Consider the following 16,120-nt stretch of genomic DNA (forward strand, 5'->3'; position numbering starts at 1 on the left):
AGGGGTACATCACCCATCGAAACCTGAGGAAGCAACTTGTAATGAAGTATGCAGTTGATTCTACGGCATCTCAAATGTGGGGGAAATATTCTTGTGCTGTCAGTTCCTGAGTAATTTTACCGTCTGCCATTGGGGCTCCAGAAAGCGTGTGGGTTACGTGTGCGTAGCGGCGTATCAAGGGTTCACGTTCGGGTCTTTACAAATAGCTCTCTCTTTCGCAGTACAAGAATAAGGCGGAAGAAGAGAGGCACCCACGCTCTTCTCAGGGGAGCTCCGCCCTGAGGCGAGCTGGGATCCACCCTTCGAGGGACACATTATGGCTCATTTTCCGAAAGAGCTGCATTGTTTCCATTGGCTTTGCATGCCGCTTGTCAAACAAGAAATGAGGAGCTACTAGGTCAGCTGCATACTAACTCATTCACAAGTAGCCGTTACACCCAAGCACTTCGAGCCAATGCGAGACTTGAAGTGCCCAAGGGGTTCGTATAGTCCTTGAGCAGAAGGTCTCTGTCTGTGGTTCCAAATATATTAGCCCAGCTGCTTCAATAGAAAAGGCGCAGGAAGGTTACACCGCAGACTGCATGTGCAGCAATGTGGCAGGAGAGGTCCACTCCTCTATGGAACGGCTTTTGAGCAACCAGGCCATCCAGAGGCAAGAAACGTGCCATAATCATCGGCGGCATGAAGCAGTGTTACTCTAAGCTTGCACTGAAGTGCAGGACATGTTGAAGCATCAACCTTGCAGTTACGGACGATGTTCTGCACGCTCAGACGATTTACTTTCGCACCCGGTTTCAAACATGAAAGAAGTTGTGGACACATTATCATCAATTTTGCCCCATCACAACCACAACAGCTGCAGCGCCAGTAAGCGCATTCTCAATCAACGTCGTAAGATTGCAGTAAATGCACAACACTGCACAACCAAGGCAGAAAACGCCGTTACCGTATGAGGTTTGAACACTGGCTCTTCCGCCGTGGTTTTGCCAGCTTCCGTACATCTGCTATGTGCTCGAGAGGTCTGCTCTGAGCTCTATTGTCTAGGAGGGTCGGGCAACTCGCCGTTGGACTTCAAATCTTCTTCTTCCCACTCCTGTTCGTGCCAGCGCTTCAAATGCTCCTGCACTTCTGTTTGACGCCGTTTCATCTGGGAGCAAATGGTACTTATGTTCACGGGGCCATTTTCAGCCAATATAGACAGCCAAAAAGCGTCGCTTAAGGCCTGAGCAGCTGAGCGTTTTGCGGACTGCCTGGGGCTCATTGCATGTAAGTCCGATTCCTTGCATTCTTGTGGCAGTAGCAAAGTTTGCTCGGCTTCAAAGTCCATGCACTGCGCTGACATTACAGCGTATGCCTGAGATAAGAGACACGCCAACCACCGGAAAGCAACTTTTTTTTCGAAGCTTGAACGACTCTCAAATTGAGAGACAGCTGCCAATGATTCGATTTACGCAGCAAGCCCATTCCCCACTTCGTCTTCTTGCTCCCATCGATGATTAATGGCCTCTTCCTCATTAGCAGCCGGGATCCTTGAGCTCCAAGCACAGGCGAGTGTCTGTGGAGACGCGGGAAAGGGTGCAAGCGCTTCACTCACCTTCCCATCCCTCCTTCTCAACCCACGTTCAAGCTTATAGTTTACATGCCTTGCTAGAGCGTGCTTGTACGGTTATAAGCTGTTTTGGGCCACTGTGTGGTCATTTTACACAAAATGTGGGTGCGTATTTACCCTCCCGTGAAGCTGCATTCCATGAAGATGGGTGATTGCGGCCAGAGCTGCTTCATGTGAAGCCAAACGAACAAAGCCGAAGTTCTGTGGCAGAAAAGTGTAATATCCAGCATGAGGTATTTCGCTATAGTGTGTAAAAATTTCACATTGTATTCTAGGTTGCTGCCACGCAACGGTCATAACATGGAATTGCCATTTTTCACAGTGCCAGTGGTGCAAGCATCTGATTTCACGTCCTGCTCCCACTGGATGGGCACAGATTCACTCCTCAAAGCGTGTTTAATAGCCCGTAGCTCAAAAGTTACGCTCTAGGAGGTTCCCTACGCTATTTTCCCCGGCTACATTCGGCGCGGCAGCATGCTCAGCTCATTGCCTCCCTACCCTTGTTGGGTGAACTTCAGCGGCTCTGACTACGTCAAAGTATGAACAAATCTCTCGAAGCTCTTCCTACGAGGTGAACATGACAAACAGCAAGCACAATATGAACATGAGAGTGACACTTGAGTCGTTTCTCACTTTCTTCATGTGCTGCTTCACATTCAGCATCTAAACGTCTATCTAAACTATCTATCAAATCTTTTCCAGCCAAGAGAGCTCCTCCAGTGCGATCGTTCGTAAAGCCTGTGAAGAAGGCGTTCAATATCCCGTTTCACGCCTCTATAATTTTGCGCTCCACTTACGCCGTTCGTCAGAGGAGGCAAGTTTGCAATGAAAATGCTGCAATTAGCCGCATGAGTAAGCGGCTCCCTAGGACTGCGAACACTCACAAAGGCAGTCAAGTGATGTACCTATCAATGGAATTCATATGTGGCTCCATACAGCTTACTCATGGAGTTAATTTTCCACAGCAGAAGCAAGCGTCTTTGTGCTGCTTACTTCCCTCGGTGTCTGTGTTTGTGCACCTTACGAACGATAAGATTTGGCGGACTAGGCAGATCCTGCAGGCAGGAAAAAGCATACGCATACCTCATTTATTTACGTGTGCCGGTCTCGTGCCTATCCTTCGAAGCTGATGAATGAATACCATTCTCTTTCCAGCAAAACGGCTTTTTACACGAGTGTAACTGGATTGGACGGCACCTGCAGCTTCTTCAACACCTCGTCTGATGTCTTTTCGTCGGAATATCGAAGAAATGCATACTCCTGCATTCCTCTTCTGGAAGGGATTCCCGCCACCGCTGACATCTAAGAACACGCTGACACACCCATCTGCTATGTACGGTCAACTACGTGAGAATTTAAGGAAAATTGGGCGCCAGATGAAGCACGGAATATTTTAATACCTTCACATGTGTCGGGGCTATTCCTGTTGCTGAAGTAACGAGCTCCTCGACTTGAGCAGCGGTGGCGCCTGCGTTTGTGAGACCACTCAAGTTGAATTATTTGGAAGAAATATTAACGGCAGCGTATCGGTAGCTGCCCCGGGGCTAAGTCGATGGTAGGGATTCGCAAAACAGCATTTGCCGCTAAGAGATTCTTAGAACACAAGCCCCTTGGAGCAGATTTAACAAGCGCGCAGACCACCTCAGCACCCTGGACACTTGGCAAGGGAACAAAGACGGATTTGGGATATGATTTTGTCTGGAACATGGCCAATAACACTGGCCCTATCAAACAGCTGCTGAAGCTATTAGCAAGCAACTGTCAATGAAAGGGAATGCCCGGATAGAGGCGGACAACAGACTGGAAACTGAAGCACCTGGTTGCAAGCCAGAAACGTAGATGTGATACTGATCAATAACAAGCGGGGTACTCCATGTCTCGTGCAAAGAAAGCCGCACTTTGCTGCAACGCAGAAGTAATACTACAGTCAGTGCACTCATTCCAGAGCCACAGTAGTAAGCGCAGCAGCTAAAACTGTGATAGCGCTTTCACTGAAGATGAGCATACGTTATGTAAATAAAAGATGCAAAACAAACTGCTGTTGCCCCTTTTACCAGAAGCCATTCGTGGCAAGTAGGAGTAAACAAAAAGGGAGTAATGGCAAAACAACAGCCTTACGACGAAGTTCCCGGCAGAAGGACAGTCTTCCCAAGGAGCCGAAGGGCTAAGTCTGCCAACAGCTCATGCGTGAAATCAACAACAGCATAAATGCTGCCCCCATGGTTATCAGATGCTATTCGAATGCTAGATACCGCGTGAGGAAGCTGCTCCAAAAGCTGTTTGCGCTGGCTGAAGCCATCGCCTTCTTGCCTTGCACGGTTCCACTGATCTTCTTTGGGGTGCAGACGGTTGCTTCGCCAGCTGCTTTGAGGCAGAGAACCTTGGTGTGCAGGCACGGGAGGCCGGCTTTCTTTAGCGTTCATTTGTGCTAGGCTCGACTGGGCACCTTTCCCCGAGAAGAGCTGTCGCAGGGCTTCCGTTGCCTGTTCGGCGCCGAGGTGTTTTGGCAGATCACGCACAAGAATGCTGCGCACCTCGACCTTCGGCCGTTCCTCCGTTTCATTTTCTGCAACGACTGTAAAATGTTCTATATCAGTTGACTCAAATATATGCTGCATTTTCTATGTCTTGCCTGCCACAGCAGGCAGAGTGACCAGCCCAGTGGTGTGGTTAAGTTCGGTAAGCCCAAATGAGTCGCGCCAACGAAAACAGTCAAAAAAGACAAGAAACCTGGACAACAAATCCTTTTGACTAGAAATTCGGGTAACTGGCCGAAATTTTCTGGAGGTCACCAGCCGCTCCAACCCCACCGCGCATCAAGCGTGCACGACGTGGTTCTGTTCAGCCATTTCCCAGCAACCCAGCGGAACCTTTACCCATAGTTGAGCACTACGATGAAGTTATTCTTATTCTTTCATGTTTCATCCTAATAAATTGGCTGCTAAGGACCAAGATGATAAAGTATCTGCAGACCGGTGTACAGTGGAGTGACCCCAACCCGCTGCAAACAATTCAGTGGCCCTCGCTTGCAGGGCCCCTATTCAATGAGTACTTCTTCTTTCAACGCATCTGCATCTAATTATAGTAAGAAGAACACAATCGTCAGCGCTGTGCTCTTCTCGAGAGTCTAGGAGCCGTGCGACGCCCACTACTGCTCGGCAGGCGCCAGTCCAGGACACGCAAACGTTCCCACTTGTTGCAATCACAACATTCACAGACCCTGGCAAGTACCAGGCATTAATTTGACACTACCACTGACACACCATGCCATTCGAAAAACCACACCCCCCACGGAGGCTATGGGCGTACATGTCATGAGCGCACAGCTCTAAGTAGCTCAGATCTGCATGAGCGGACCTCCTTACCTGCCAAATTGTCCTGCTTTCGCGTGGCCACTCTTTCAGATCCTAAATCGGTATAATTGCTCATTCCCTGTGCTAATAAAATAATGTTTCCCACGAGTTGCCACTAGACTGATCCCCTGACGGGCCCCATCTGGCTTAACAATGTCTGACTAATCAAAGCCGTTTTTGCTTGCTGTTGTTCGGCCCAGAACATGCGAGGTGCTCCCCAGTACGAAGCAACACTCTGCCTCATTGACGACTAGCAGCCTCCAAACCTCTGAACAAAATGCCTGGTAAGCAGGCTGGCACCTTCAGCTCTTCGGCCGCAACGAAGTTTCCCACCTTCCGCAAATTATGTCAGTCATCTAAGTGACTGTCAGTTGGCAAATCAAAAAGCCACTAAACTGTGCGTGCTGGTCAAGGCAGCACGAACGCACTGCAAGCTGCGTCTGCCTCGTTAATACTTAGATCCCCAGTTTAAAGAATGCAAGCATTTGTGGGAGCAATATAATATTAAATTGCACACAAAGAACCCAGTCATTCAAACAGGAATGACCCCTGCTCAGCGCGAAACAACTGAAAGATAAAGTCGGCCCTCCGGAGAGCGGATCCCGGCCTCAACCAGCGTCAGGTGGTCCTGAATGGAAACCGCAACGCACATTTAGCTTGAAGATAGAAAAACGACGTTATCTGTGGACACTCACAACTACTCGCGAAGGGACGCAGTACTCGTCATATAGGCGATTAGACGGCAACACACACACTCAAGAACCCCAAACCGCAAAACCCCGAAAATGACCGAGATTTGTGCTGCGAGGGCGAGAGGTTCTCACTAGCATGGCGGGGCCATCAAGGGAAGTGGAAAGCTGAAGATCTCTCGCCCTGAGGGTTTCTGCACCGATGCCAGCATCCAAGAGCGATTGTTTCAGCTGAGCGCCCGTAAGGGAGCGATCGACCTCCACCTGGGCCTCCTGCGCCTCAAGGCCCTCTCCTTCACGGCAAACAACAGTCAGCAGCAGCAGCGACGGGCCGCCATCAGCAGCCGCTGCCGGTGCAGAAGGTGTGCTGTCCACCCGCTGCCTTTTTGCTTCTGGTGCCTCCCCAGAAACTCCAACGGCCGCGACTGTCGCCTCTGCACGGAGCGGGTCAACTTCAGCTTCAGCCTCCAACCGCTGGCCATAGTGAGACACAGGCACAGCCGGACAGTCAGCATCTCCAGCAAAAAACGTGAAAAAAAGTGAAGAAAAATTACCAAACACAAACCCCCGCAAAAGTGAAGGAAAAACAAGTGAATTCTGAACCCTTCCAACAGGCAGTCTACTCAAGTGCACTAACTGCCTTACGTTACAGCCTGCCAGAGATACGGAAACAAAAGGCAACGATCTAGAAGTGTCACAAGAAAAGTCACACAAAACATCGGAAAAGACATCAAATCCTACCGCGTGGTCATCAACGGAACCAAATAGATCTGGTCTCTTTGCCACAAATTGTGCAAGGTAACCCTCCACGTCTTCTAGTGGAGCGAAGGCAGACTCCGCTTGCGCCTTTTCAAGGAACCGATCCTTCTGTTCCCTGTATAACAATAGAGAAACAGGATATTTTTATTTGCATCAGCAAGACCCCACCATACGCAGTACACCATGGAGACTCTTGGAACAAGTGGTGCTGCCTAAACAAAGAAGTGAATTCTATCTCCTCGAAAAATCAGCCTTGTCAGCTGCATATGGACATTTATGTAGAAGGCTGGCTCTGGGGCTGAGCATACTTCCACTTGGGGTCAAGCAGTAAAATTCTGAGATGGTTTGTCATTTGGTCTGCAGGTATTAGCTGTCCTGTAATGGGGCACCGCTGGAAGCCACTGGAGGCCCCTGTAGCCGCCTGTCTCTTCTTCGTGCGTACGTATCCCTTCACGACTCTCAGTGGCGCAGCTGGGGCTGGTGGCTGTCCCGCAAAGACATACAACACGAGAAGCAACGTGCAATATGTGTCGTGCTGAGATCGAAATGCAAACTACGTAGGGCGGCAGGCGCAGGAAAAAGATCCACAACAATCAGCGTACATGCAATCAGCGTACAAGGTGCCATATGCAAATCGGGAAAAAGTGCTTTAGAAGCATATTGAGACAGCCTCAGCATGAAGACAAGCAAGCAAAAAAACAGATTTGCAAAAAGATTTGTTGTAGAAGCAACACCAAGCATGAAACCAAAATAAACTACGAAAAATGCATTAAGGTACAGATGCGGTAAGCAATGCAACCACCAGTCAGTTCCCCTGCGCAGAGTCAACGGGTTCCCAATGCATCTGCCAAGAGAGGCTGGAGACCCTCATGTCGAGTTCGCGCCTTTTACGGCGCTGTTTCATCAGCTGGAATCCACCTTCATACACGGCTAAGCTTTTCCGAAAACGGGGTCAACATTCACACACTAGATACATCAAGTGTGCAGAAGGTGAAGCGTGCAGGTCCACTAGGGTAAACACTGCAAAACACAGAGAATTGACGCAGCACCGATGACTTGCCAGCTCTTGCTGCTTTTCCGCCGCAGCCCTTTCCGCTGCTTCTGCAGCATCAGCACTGCCTGCCGCCACCTGTCTCTTGTCTGTGGTTTGTTTGGCTGTTTCCTCCTCGTCTTCTGTTTCCATGGCTTCGTCATCTTGATCAGCGTCCGCACCCTCAATGAGCTTAGCGATAGAGTCCACTTTATCGCCTTCTTCTGCCAACCCATCCGCAGCGGTGCTATCCTCTGCTAACAATGCCTTCGGCAGCTCCTTAGGCACAGACTTGAAGTCGATGGGGGCTGCAAGTGGTAGCCGTTCGTCTTCCTCCGTGAAGTCGATGGTCTCGACAACATGAAAGTCTGTCCACTCTAGCGACATCATCAGCCGCCTTTCTTCCTGTGTTTTGCTTTCCTTTTCCTTGCGCTGCCGAAGCTGCTGCCGCTCGTACATCATGCGACGCCGCACCCGTGCCAAGAGCGCCTGGCGATTCCCTGCAGTCTCCTTTATACTCTCGAGCATCTCCTTCTGTGGCAGAAGACACTTCGTATATGCATCCACAAGCGACGCGAAAAAGGAAAACAGATGGTGTGAAGGCTTGAGGAAGGCAAACTGAGGGTTTTGCTGCTCTCGCTGAGCCAAACCCGCCAAGAACTTTTGACCGTTACGAGCCACAAATTGCGCAGCGCAGCGGATGATGTCCAAATCTATGGGAGCCACCCACGGATGCTGTAGCACGAACTGGTGTGGGGGAGGAGGCTCAATCTGTTCCTTGTTAGCTTCTTTCTCACTCTCCCCTATCTGCGTCAACATCAGCAGCTGCTGCTGCTGTTGTTTCTCCTGCTGCTGTTTCTGCTGCATGTCTCGAATGGCCTGAGGCACCTGCGGAGTCGGCGCAGCTTCACCCGTGGTGAACTCTCTGACCTTAAGCTTGTAGAAGGCGTGGTAAGGATTGTTTGGTAGCAAGAAACCAAACTTTGTGGCGCTCTGCTCCCGGAGCACGCGAGACTCGAACTCTGCCCCATTTTTTGCCACAAACTGTGCCGTCTTCTCGATGACACCCCTCATATCTGCGGGTGGAAATATAAGGTCAGGATGGGGGGTTCCTGGTGCACCCACATCGGAAGTCCCTACCCCCGAGGCGACAGATGCGCCAGGTCCAGTGGGGGACCCGGACGGGCGCTGAGTAGGCTCCACTGCAGCGCTCATTATCAAAATATGAGGAAGGACGGGACAAGATGGAGAACGAGAAAAAAATTTAGCACAAGGGAGAGCTGAAAGCTGTGCTGCTGCTGCTGCTGCTGGTAATGTTGCTGGTATTTTGGAAAGCAGTTGGCGCGCCAAGGATCCCTTTAAAGGTGATAAGTTTCAATGAGAATAAAAATTAGAAGGTCGAGAAACTCAAACAGAAAGTGGAGAACTTCCTACGGCAAATAAACAACAGCGGTTCCTGTTGTTGTGCCGCCGCCGTCGTCGCAACAGTAGCAGCAACGTGCGGGAGGCACGGGGAAACCGCGTGCCCTGAATGCCCTCAAAACATTAAATCCAACTCAAAAGGACAAGTTCCCAGGACAATAGCACTAACAAAAACCCCAGTCCAAACGAGGCCACTTGGCAGACCAAGGCCAACAGCACAAGCAGCAGCAGAGCAATTGCTGCAGCTACTGCAGCCCTGCTGCCGCTAATGCATGCGGTGCCAGCTTGACTCGAGGCAGCGGCTTCTACGCATCGGCAATATGGAATGCCCACACTAGTTTTCATCCTGGAAACAAATGTTATTTAATCTAGATAACTTCATGAGTTACTTCTTGCGTCTGCGAGTAGTTGGTATGTACAGCACCTGCTGCCCCAACGCAGACAGCCGCCCCCAGAAGACAGGGGGCGTCGCTTTTGATCATTTTCGTAATAAAATACGAATAAGACACGTACAAGAGTGAGACTGTCGTCCGTAAAATTGCTCTGTGTACGGCTTGAACGCCTTCGCCTTTGACGATAAGCAAACGGACGATAAGCAAACGCCGCCTACGTACACGAAGATGCCTCAGAGGAAGCGCCATGGCAAACAACACCACCAACAGCAACAGCAACAGGAGCGTCAGCAACAGCAGCAACAGCAACAGCAACATGAGCGTCAGCAACAACACCAACAGCAGCAACACCAACAGCTGAGGCAGGATGTGGAGAGACAGCAGCTGCGCGAGGTCAGAAAAAACGAATCACGACCGCAACACAAGGGCGAGGACAGGCATGCGCATCTTCAGCACCAACAGGAGGATGGACGACAGCAGCCCTCACCGAAGGATACTGGACTAGCAGACGCCGCTAACGGCCTGGCGGTGATTTGCACTGTTGTTGTTGCTCGACATGCCCTAGACTCACCACACTGCAGCATCGCCGGACGTTAGGAATTTTGAGTCTTAGTGGACTGCCCTGGCATCCTAGTTACCCTCCTTGACTTCTTCATGCTTCTTAGTGCACCTTTCAGGGAACAGTAGAAGGCTCCTCGTAGCATCACGTTGTCGGAGACACAACCCTGACGCAAGGGAAGCTTGAATTTCGGGTTTACCGTGGAGGCATCAGTGGTGCTTGGACTTGGGATTGTCGTGTGAGGCAACCCATTCATAACATTTGCTGCTTCATTTTTCAGGAAGAGGTCCACCGGCGGCTTCGCGTCTGCAGCGCCAATGCCATTGACGTTGCCAGCGCTCAAATGTACGGAGAGGGCCCTGATGGTTGTCCTACATTTGTCCGCTGCAGTGGGTCACAGGTAAAGACTACTGATTTCTGAGAACGAGGCGCAGAAGGGCCTTCTGTTAGTGAGGCAGTAAACTGGCTACACCGGCAGGTGGAGTGGCCAGCTGCTGACAAGAGTTTTCAAGGCGTTGTACAGTTACCGCGGCGTCTAGCCACCGTTTTGATTCATTCCAGTCTGTGATTTGTGCTGTTGCATTTGCAGAGGGTCGTAGACAAAAAACGCCGTCTACTCATCTCCTGGGCACCCACGACGCAGCTGCCCCCAACGGCAATCCCCGTCGACTCACAGCCGGCCCTTGAATTCTACTCCCCTTCAGGCATCAAAGCCCTACGCACAAACCAACCCTAAGCCCAAACCCACCCTGTACCATAATTATTTCTATTGCTTTTCCGGACGCAAACTGTGGGGAATGGACCCTGGCCAGCATAGCGCTTGCCCCCTGCATGCTCTATGACTGGCGTTTATTCTGTCATTCCCAGAAATGATTATGTCTTGTCATCGAGTTTCCTGCATGTAGGGCCGGGCCCATCTACAGGGGCTAAGGAGAGTGGCATACTTGCTCTTTTGCTCAGGATTGTGTGCTTCGCTTTTGCTGACTGTGCTGTCTTGCCTTGATTGCGTTAGGGTTTAGTGTGGAGTGTACCGGACTCTTTGAATGTCATGTGCTATGTTGCAGGGCAGTTCGTAGCGCAGGTGACGTCCGTACCTCCTCCGGAGAACAAGGGAGTATCTAGTGGTGGTGGAACCTCTGCAGCCCCTTTGCATCGGCTTGAGGTTTGGGGCGCAGCTGGCACGGGAGATTTGGGATGCGCCATGTGCCTGTTTGCTCCCCACGGCATTCCTTGGCTGAGCCCGTACGGGGGCGGCTGTTTCTGCTCTCAGGACGAAAACCTGTGGGCCGCATAACTCTCCCGTGTTGCCGTTAGTGCGGTCATTTCACCGATTGTTGCATGGTCTAACCGTCTTGCTTTTGGCCTGCCAGTTTTGCCTTATCTTTTTGGGAGACCGGCATTGCCGTCATCACTGAATGCATCAGTTCCATTGCATGCATTTGCTTTGCTGCGTGCATTGGCACTTCTGCATGCGCACCTCTATAGGGTTGAATATGCGAATAGTGCTGTAAAACACGCTTTGTCAACAAGCAGCCGAAGGCACAGATTTTCAGAGGATCTTGCTTGTCTGCTATTAGGCTTTTGTACGTGGCGGAGACTCCACAAAAGGACGCGTGCCCGCCTTTAGACAATTATCTGTACAAAGACACTTGGGGAGAACAGTTGCTGCAGCACTCTCGAGGCAGAGTTGTCGTAGGCAGTATAACGCCTCCCACCCTGGTACCACTACAGCCCAGGCAGAGGTCCGCCAGCTATGCACAGGTCAGCGACGACCCACAATGTGTACTACCGAGTATACTGCTCCGGAAGTGGATCTTCCAACATTTTGTTTCCTTTTTTATGCTGCTTCACATTCAGTATGTACTGCGCGCTTAGTTCGCTCGATGTAGGGTTCATAGTGTAGGGTTTGCAGTCTACTGATTGTCTTTGGAGACCTTCAGGCATCTTTCGTCCCGGATGGGTCTGCTGTAGTCTGCACAGAAATCCCGTCCGAGCCGTACAGGTGAGTGCCAAGACCTATTCGTGGGGTTCTGCGTGCAGTAGGTCTGCGGGCTAGAGGTACAATAGTTATCTTACCCTATTTTGTAAGATTTTGTCGTGGAGACTCGAAGTTTATCTGTGTGCTTGCGAGCATGTTGTGGTGACAGACTTGGGCTCAAGTTCTGCATTAACCGCCGATCAGCTGTCTTTCTTGCGGACTTCCCCACTGGAGGCGTCGCGAGGGCCCTGCGTGCGTTGGGAGCTTCTGACAAGGTCCCGCAGGGTCCCCTCCAGCCGACATGGTTGCGGATTTCGGACGAAGAAGATTGGGCAGCGTGGGAAGCGAGAATTTGCGACTTGCCTTCGCATCCGCCGGGGCCTCTTCTTGCATTCGAAGTTGTCTACTTGGCGCTCTCAGATGACTCCAAGGTTCGCTGGCTTTGCCATATTGTAGTTAAGCGTAAACCGTTGAACCCAATCATATATTTGGGACCTCGGAAGTGATGTGAAGCCGTGCGTTTGTGATTATTTTGGGGTGATCGTGTAGGAGAAACGCCCTCATTTCGGAAACGCCCGCCTCCGAGTGGCTATCGTGGCTCGGGAAAACCCGGAGTCCCCATGGGTTGTGAAAAGTAGAAAGACCTTAGTCAGCCCGAGTCCTTCATCGAGCTTTCAAAGCCGTCATGGGAAGAGCTCTGAGGCCTCCAATGGTGAATTTGCCCCCACAACGGTTCAGTCCGTGTGCGTGGCGGGGCCTCAGAAAGAGTCTTCTAGCGTAGCAGCTGCTCATTCCCTGAAGGCATTTGAGGGCCTCTGCTGCACACAGCTGCCTCCGTGGAGGAGCCGAGGGTTTCTTGTGATGAATACATTTAGAGGTTGCCGTCAGACGGTTGTGGCTATCCCTACAGGCTTGCAAGGTACCTATTTACCAACACACAGCTTCCTATGGCCCGTAGGGACGTCTTATAAGCGTCGTTTTGATCACATGGGCATAATTTGGGAATATTGCTTTGGCGCAGATTACCCAGTTGCGCGTGTTGTTTTGAGGATGCTACGGATAAGGTCTGTGCGCTGATATACTGCAGCTGGGGAAGCCCGCGTCAAGAGAGTCCAGTTCGAGGGTGCCCACGGACCGAAGGCGCCGGCAGATGTGAAGGCAGCAGTAGCCGCAGCTACAGTTGGTGATGTGCTACTGAGGGACATCCGCGGCCCTTGGCTTCTTATTCAAACCAGCAGCCCAGTGCATGCGCCAATCTTAGCCATTGCAAAGCTGCGGGAGCTCAGTTTTAATGAAGAGGAAGGAAGCGATGGCGATTCACTGGGCCCTCCGCATGTGGCAGAAGTCGTTGATGCAGTTTCCCTGAGAGGAGGCTCTCAGGGGGCATTCAACGGGGTGAGGCGGTGACCGCTTTCGACTTGCGCACTTGCGAGCTCTGCAGAATTGAGACTTCTGACAGTGACTGCTTTTGCCAGTGTTGTTTTTCTTCTGGGGTTCTTCCTGCACTTGCCTGTTCCGTGTGTCTTGTTGGGCATTTTGATTGAACTTTGCCGTCGAGAGGTAACAGGTTTCCCTTCGTTTACTGCGTTGTGTCAGGCTGTGAAGAAGCTGCAGCTACACATGTTAACACTTTCTCTATATCATTTGGACCATCAGCGGCACTGGTTGGTGCGGCTAGGCCGTCCGCCGAAGGGCCCCGAGGAGCCTAGCTTGGCAGTTCTTATTCATGGGGGTCCCCACTCCTGCGCGAGCTGCATGTACAACAGAGACGTTCTGTTTCTCACGACTTTGGGCTTTGACGTTTTGGTTGTCAATTACCGGGGCTCAGCTGGCTTCGGCCAGGATGAACTCGTCTCTTTGCACGGTCAGTTCGGAGGCCTTTCGTGGCTGAAATCGCTTTTCTCAAATGCCTTAGCCGTGTTGAGGTGAATTCATAAAGATACGTGCCTCAGATTTTAGAGTTTCTCGATCGTACCCAACTGGTTAAAATTATTTTTAAAGCGCCTCGTGTCGATTTGATGTGCTTCACTTTACTCAAGTAATGCTTTAATAAGGAATGCCTGCGACGCTTTGAACTCAGGGCGGGCAGGGCGGCAAGACGTTGAGGATGTAGCGCAGATAGTGCAGCAAGTGATCAACAAGTGGGGCATCTGGGGTCCAGTCTGTATCTCCTTTCCCACCAAGCACCATTGATAGCGTGCTGTACGCACCCAAATAGTAGTTGACATACAGCGAAATTGTGTTTAGAGCTGTTGCACACACCAGCACGAGAGGGATTTGTGCCTTGAAGGGAAGGAAGCTTTTGTGTGCATGAGCTGCAGATTTGGTTATGACAGCAAACGCTGCGCTGCAGTCGGTGGGTCTCATGGGGGTTTTCTCTGCTGCCACCTCATTGGCCAGGTGTGTATGATCTCAGCATTGCCGTCAACATTGTCTAAGCTGGCTTTCGTTTGCAGGGCGCATTTGGCTGCCTTACATGGGCTCCTGGTGTCTGTAGTCCTTGCTTAAAATCTGTGCCACGTCTCATTTGCACCAGTAGTCAAATCTTTGGACTACTTGCTGCGAGGCGCTCTTTACGTTCTTCTGTCTTTTGTTCAGTTCCCTAAACTCTTTAGCGCCGCGTCGACACGAAACCCCGTGACATATGTCCCAGGGATGTACACAGCCTCTGATATACCAGGTGTGTCGGGGGGAAAGTCGAGAACAGTTCTGGTTCTCTTTCACTGGGAGTTATGGTTTGTGGGATTGTTACTGAGCTGCTGTTGCACGTGTTGTAGCGTTGCAGCTCCGAATAATAAATATTCGAAGCTGTTTAGTCTCTGCAGATGCCACTATTCTCCCAGTCTGCGCGATCGGCCCTACTAACTGTTAGCGGGTCACCGTGTTTGTCCTACATGGCTGGCTCTTTTGGCATCTATTCTGCGGCCAGTGCGCCGTTGCTTTTTAAGACCCGTCGGCACTTTCGTTCTGTTTATCTTTTATACTCGTTTTACTTTATGTTCTCATGCACTTATTTGGCTGTTCCAACGAATGGCACAGTGCTTCCTGTTGGTACCTCCAGTTTCTCTGGCTAGTCCTCTTATCTTTTCTTGCCACAGATTTCGTCTTTCCGGTTTCGTGCGGCGAGGACTTTGATTTTGCAAAAATGCCCTCAGCCGAGGCACTCGTGAAGATGCAGCGGCTGTCTCCGACTGAGTTTGTGGGCACAGTCCAGACACCCCTTCTCCTGGCTCTCGGGGCTAAAGACCAGAGGGTATGAAGATGGCTGTTTCACCGACTGGCACAGTGCTTCTTTGTGTGCTTATGCATATGCATTAGTTTTATCTTCATATCCGTTCGTAGCAGTCTCAAAAGTGCCATAGAATGCTTTGGCTCCAGTTCCAACTTCCACTGAAGAATTCTTGCAATAGCATGTTGAGCCAGGCTCAGACTGAAGGAAGCTGCCTAGTCTTGGTGAAATTCGATTTTGATACGTGTCTGATTGAGTTTCGTTAACCAAATGCAACTGGGTTTAGAAAGCTGCCTGTAAGCATTACTTGTAGCCTCGGGCTGGCCTTTGCATCTGAAGCTATGCATGTTGAAAAGCACATCATATTATGCATCTTCTATGCATGTGCACGCATACATCCACAGTTACTCTCCTAAGCAGATTATAAAATTAAATATGTAGAATCACGGAGCGTGCGCACCAATGCATAGGAGCCTGTGTCTTCGAAAAAGCCGGGTTGCGCACCTGCAGAACAAGGAGGCTCATCTTAAAACTGTGGTGGAGGGCACAGATCGCTGTAGCATGAAGCACACACGCACAGTATCTAACTTTAAATGCCGGACGTGGTCCCAAGCACCGACACTTCTTGTATCGATGTTTTCTACGAAACACGTTGTTGAGCCTCTTGAAGCTTGTTTTTACATTGAGGTCCGTTCAGGTGCCGCCGTCTCAAGGTCTCCTTTTCTGGAGACTACTAAGCGCCCACGGTACGTAATTATTCATCGCCTCCATCCTGTTGAGTCATTGCTGCAGGCCTCACCCGCCTTCGCTGCTTACACATGATGATTGATGATCCTGCTGTTCTTTTTGTTACAGGAAAGAAGAACAAGCTGTTGTGGTATCCGGAGGACAACCACAGCCTTGACTTGCCAGTAACAGATGCGGACTACTGGGCCAACACGGGCGCTTGGTTTTTAGAGCACGTCCCCCAGCCTGTCCTTCCTCCAGTGTAATAATTTTCCGACGTCATCTAGTGTGGCAGTTTCCGCATCATCACATTCTGTTTCTCAGCCGTGCCCTGCGGGTAGCGGAAGCCTAGAACATGGATATCATACGCAGTT

General features: G+C 50.7%; 3 protein-coding genes across 3 annotated transcripts; 1 reads left to right on the forward strand and 2 right to left on the reverse strand.

Annotated features, from left to right (window-relative positions):
- Positions 1–1,033: 1,033 nt before the first annotated feature.
- On the reverse strand, positions 1,034–4,032 carry ENH_00026160 (RNA recognition motif domain-containing protein, putative; the record flags this gene model as incomplete). The annotated part of the gene is made up of 10 exons (XM_013579744.1): positions 1,034–1,354; positions 1,472–1,555; positions 1,727–1,810; positions 2,108–2,173; positions 2,407–2,479; positions 2,629–2,664; positions 2,802–2,911; positions 3,010–3,077; positions 3,426–3,511; positions 3,728–4,032. 10 exons carry the CDS (start codon positions 4,030–4,032, stop codon positions 1,034–1,036), a joined length of 1,233 nt encoding a protein of 410 aa, XP_013435198.1.
- A 1,483-nt stretch (positions 4,033–5,515) lies between these two features.
- Positions 5,516–8,655, reverse strand: ENH_00026170 (surp module domain-containing protein, putative; the record flags this gene model as incomplete). The annotated part of the gene is made up of 5 exons (XM_013579745.1): positions 5,516–5,590; positions 5,787–6,125; positions 6,393–6,525; positions 6,719–6,894; positions 7,453–8,655. 5 exons carry the CDS (start codon positions 8,653–8,655, stop codon positions 5,516–5,518), a joined length of 1,926 nt encoding a protein of 641 aa, XP_013435199.1.
- Positions 8,656–9,482: 827 nt separating this feature from the next.
- ENH_00026180 (acylamino-acid-releasing enzyme, putative) lies at positions 9,483–16,012 on the forward strand (the record flags this gene model as incomplete). Its single annotated transcript, XM_013579746.1, has 17 exons — positions 9,483–9,782; positions 10,094–10,213; positions 10,403–10,517; positions 10,878–11,094; positions 11,391–11,574; positions 11,754–11,815; positions 11,961–12,222; positions 12,341–12,710; positions 12,879–13,186; positions 13,388–13,655; positions 13,872–13,932; positions 14,113–14,191; positions 14,390–14,471; positions 14,890–15,044; positions 15,531–15,689; positions 15,718–15,766; positions 15,876–16,012. 17 exons carry the CDS (start codon positions 9,483–9,485, stop codon positions 16,010–16,012), a joined length of 2,928 nt encoding a protein of 975 aa, XP_013435200.1.
- Positions 16,013–16,120: the final 108 nt, after the last annotated feature.

This window comes from Eimeria necatrix, genomic scaffold (genome assembly GCF_000499385.1).
Source record: "Eimeria necatrix Houghton genomic scaffold, Enh_scaff19, whole genome shotgun sequence".
NCBI lineage: Eukaryota > Apicomplexa > Conoidasida > Eucoccidiorida > Eimeriidae > Eimeria > Eimeria necatrix.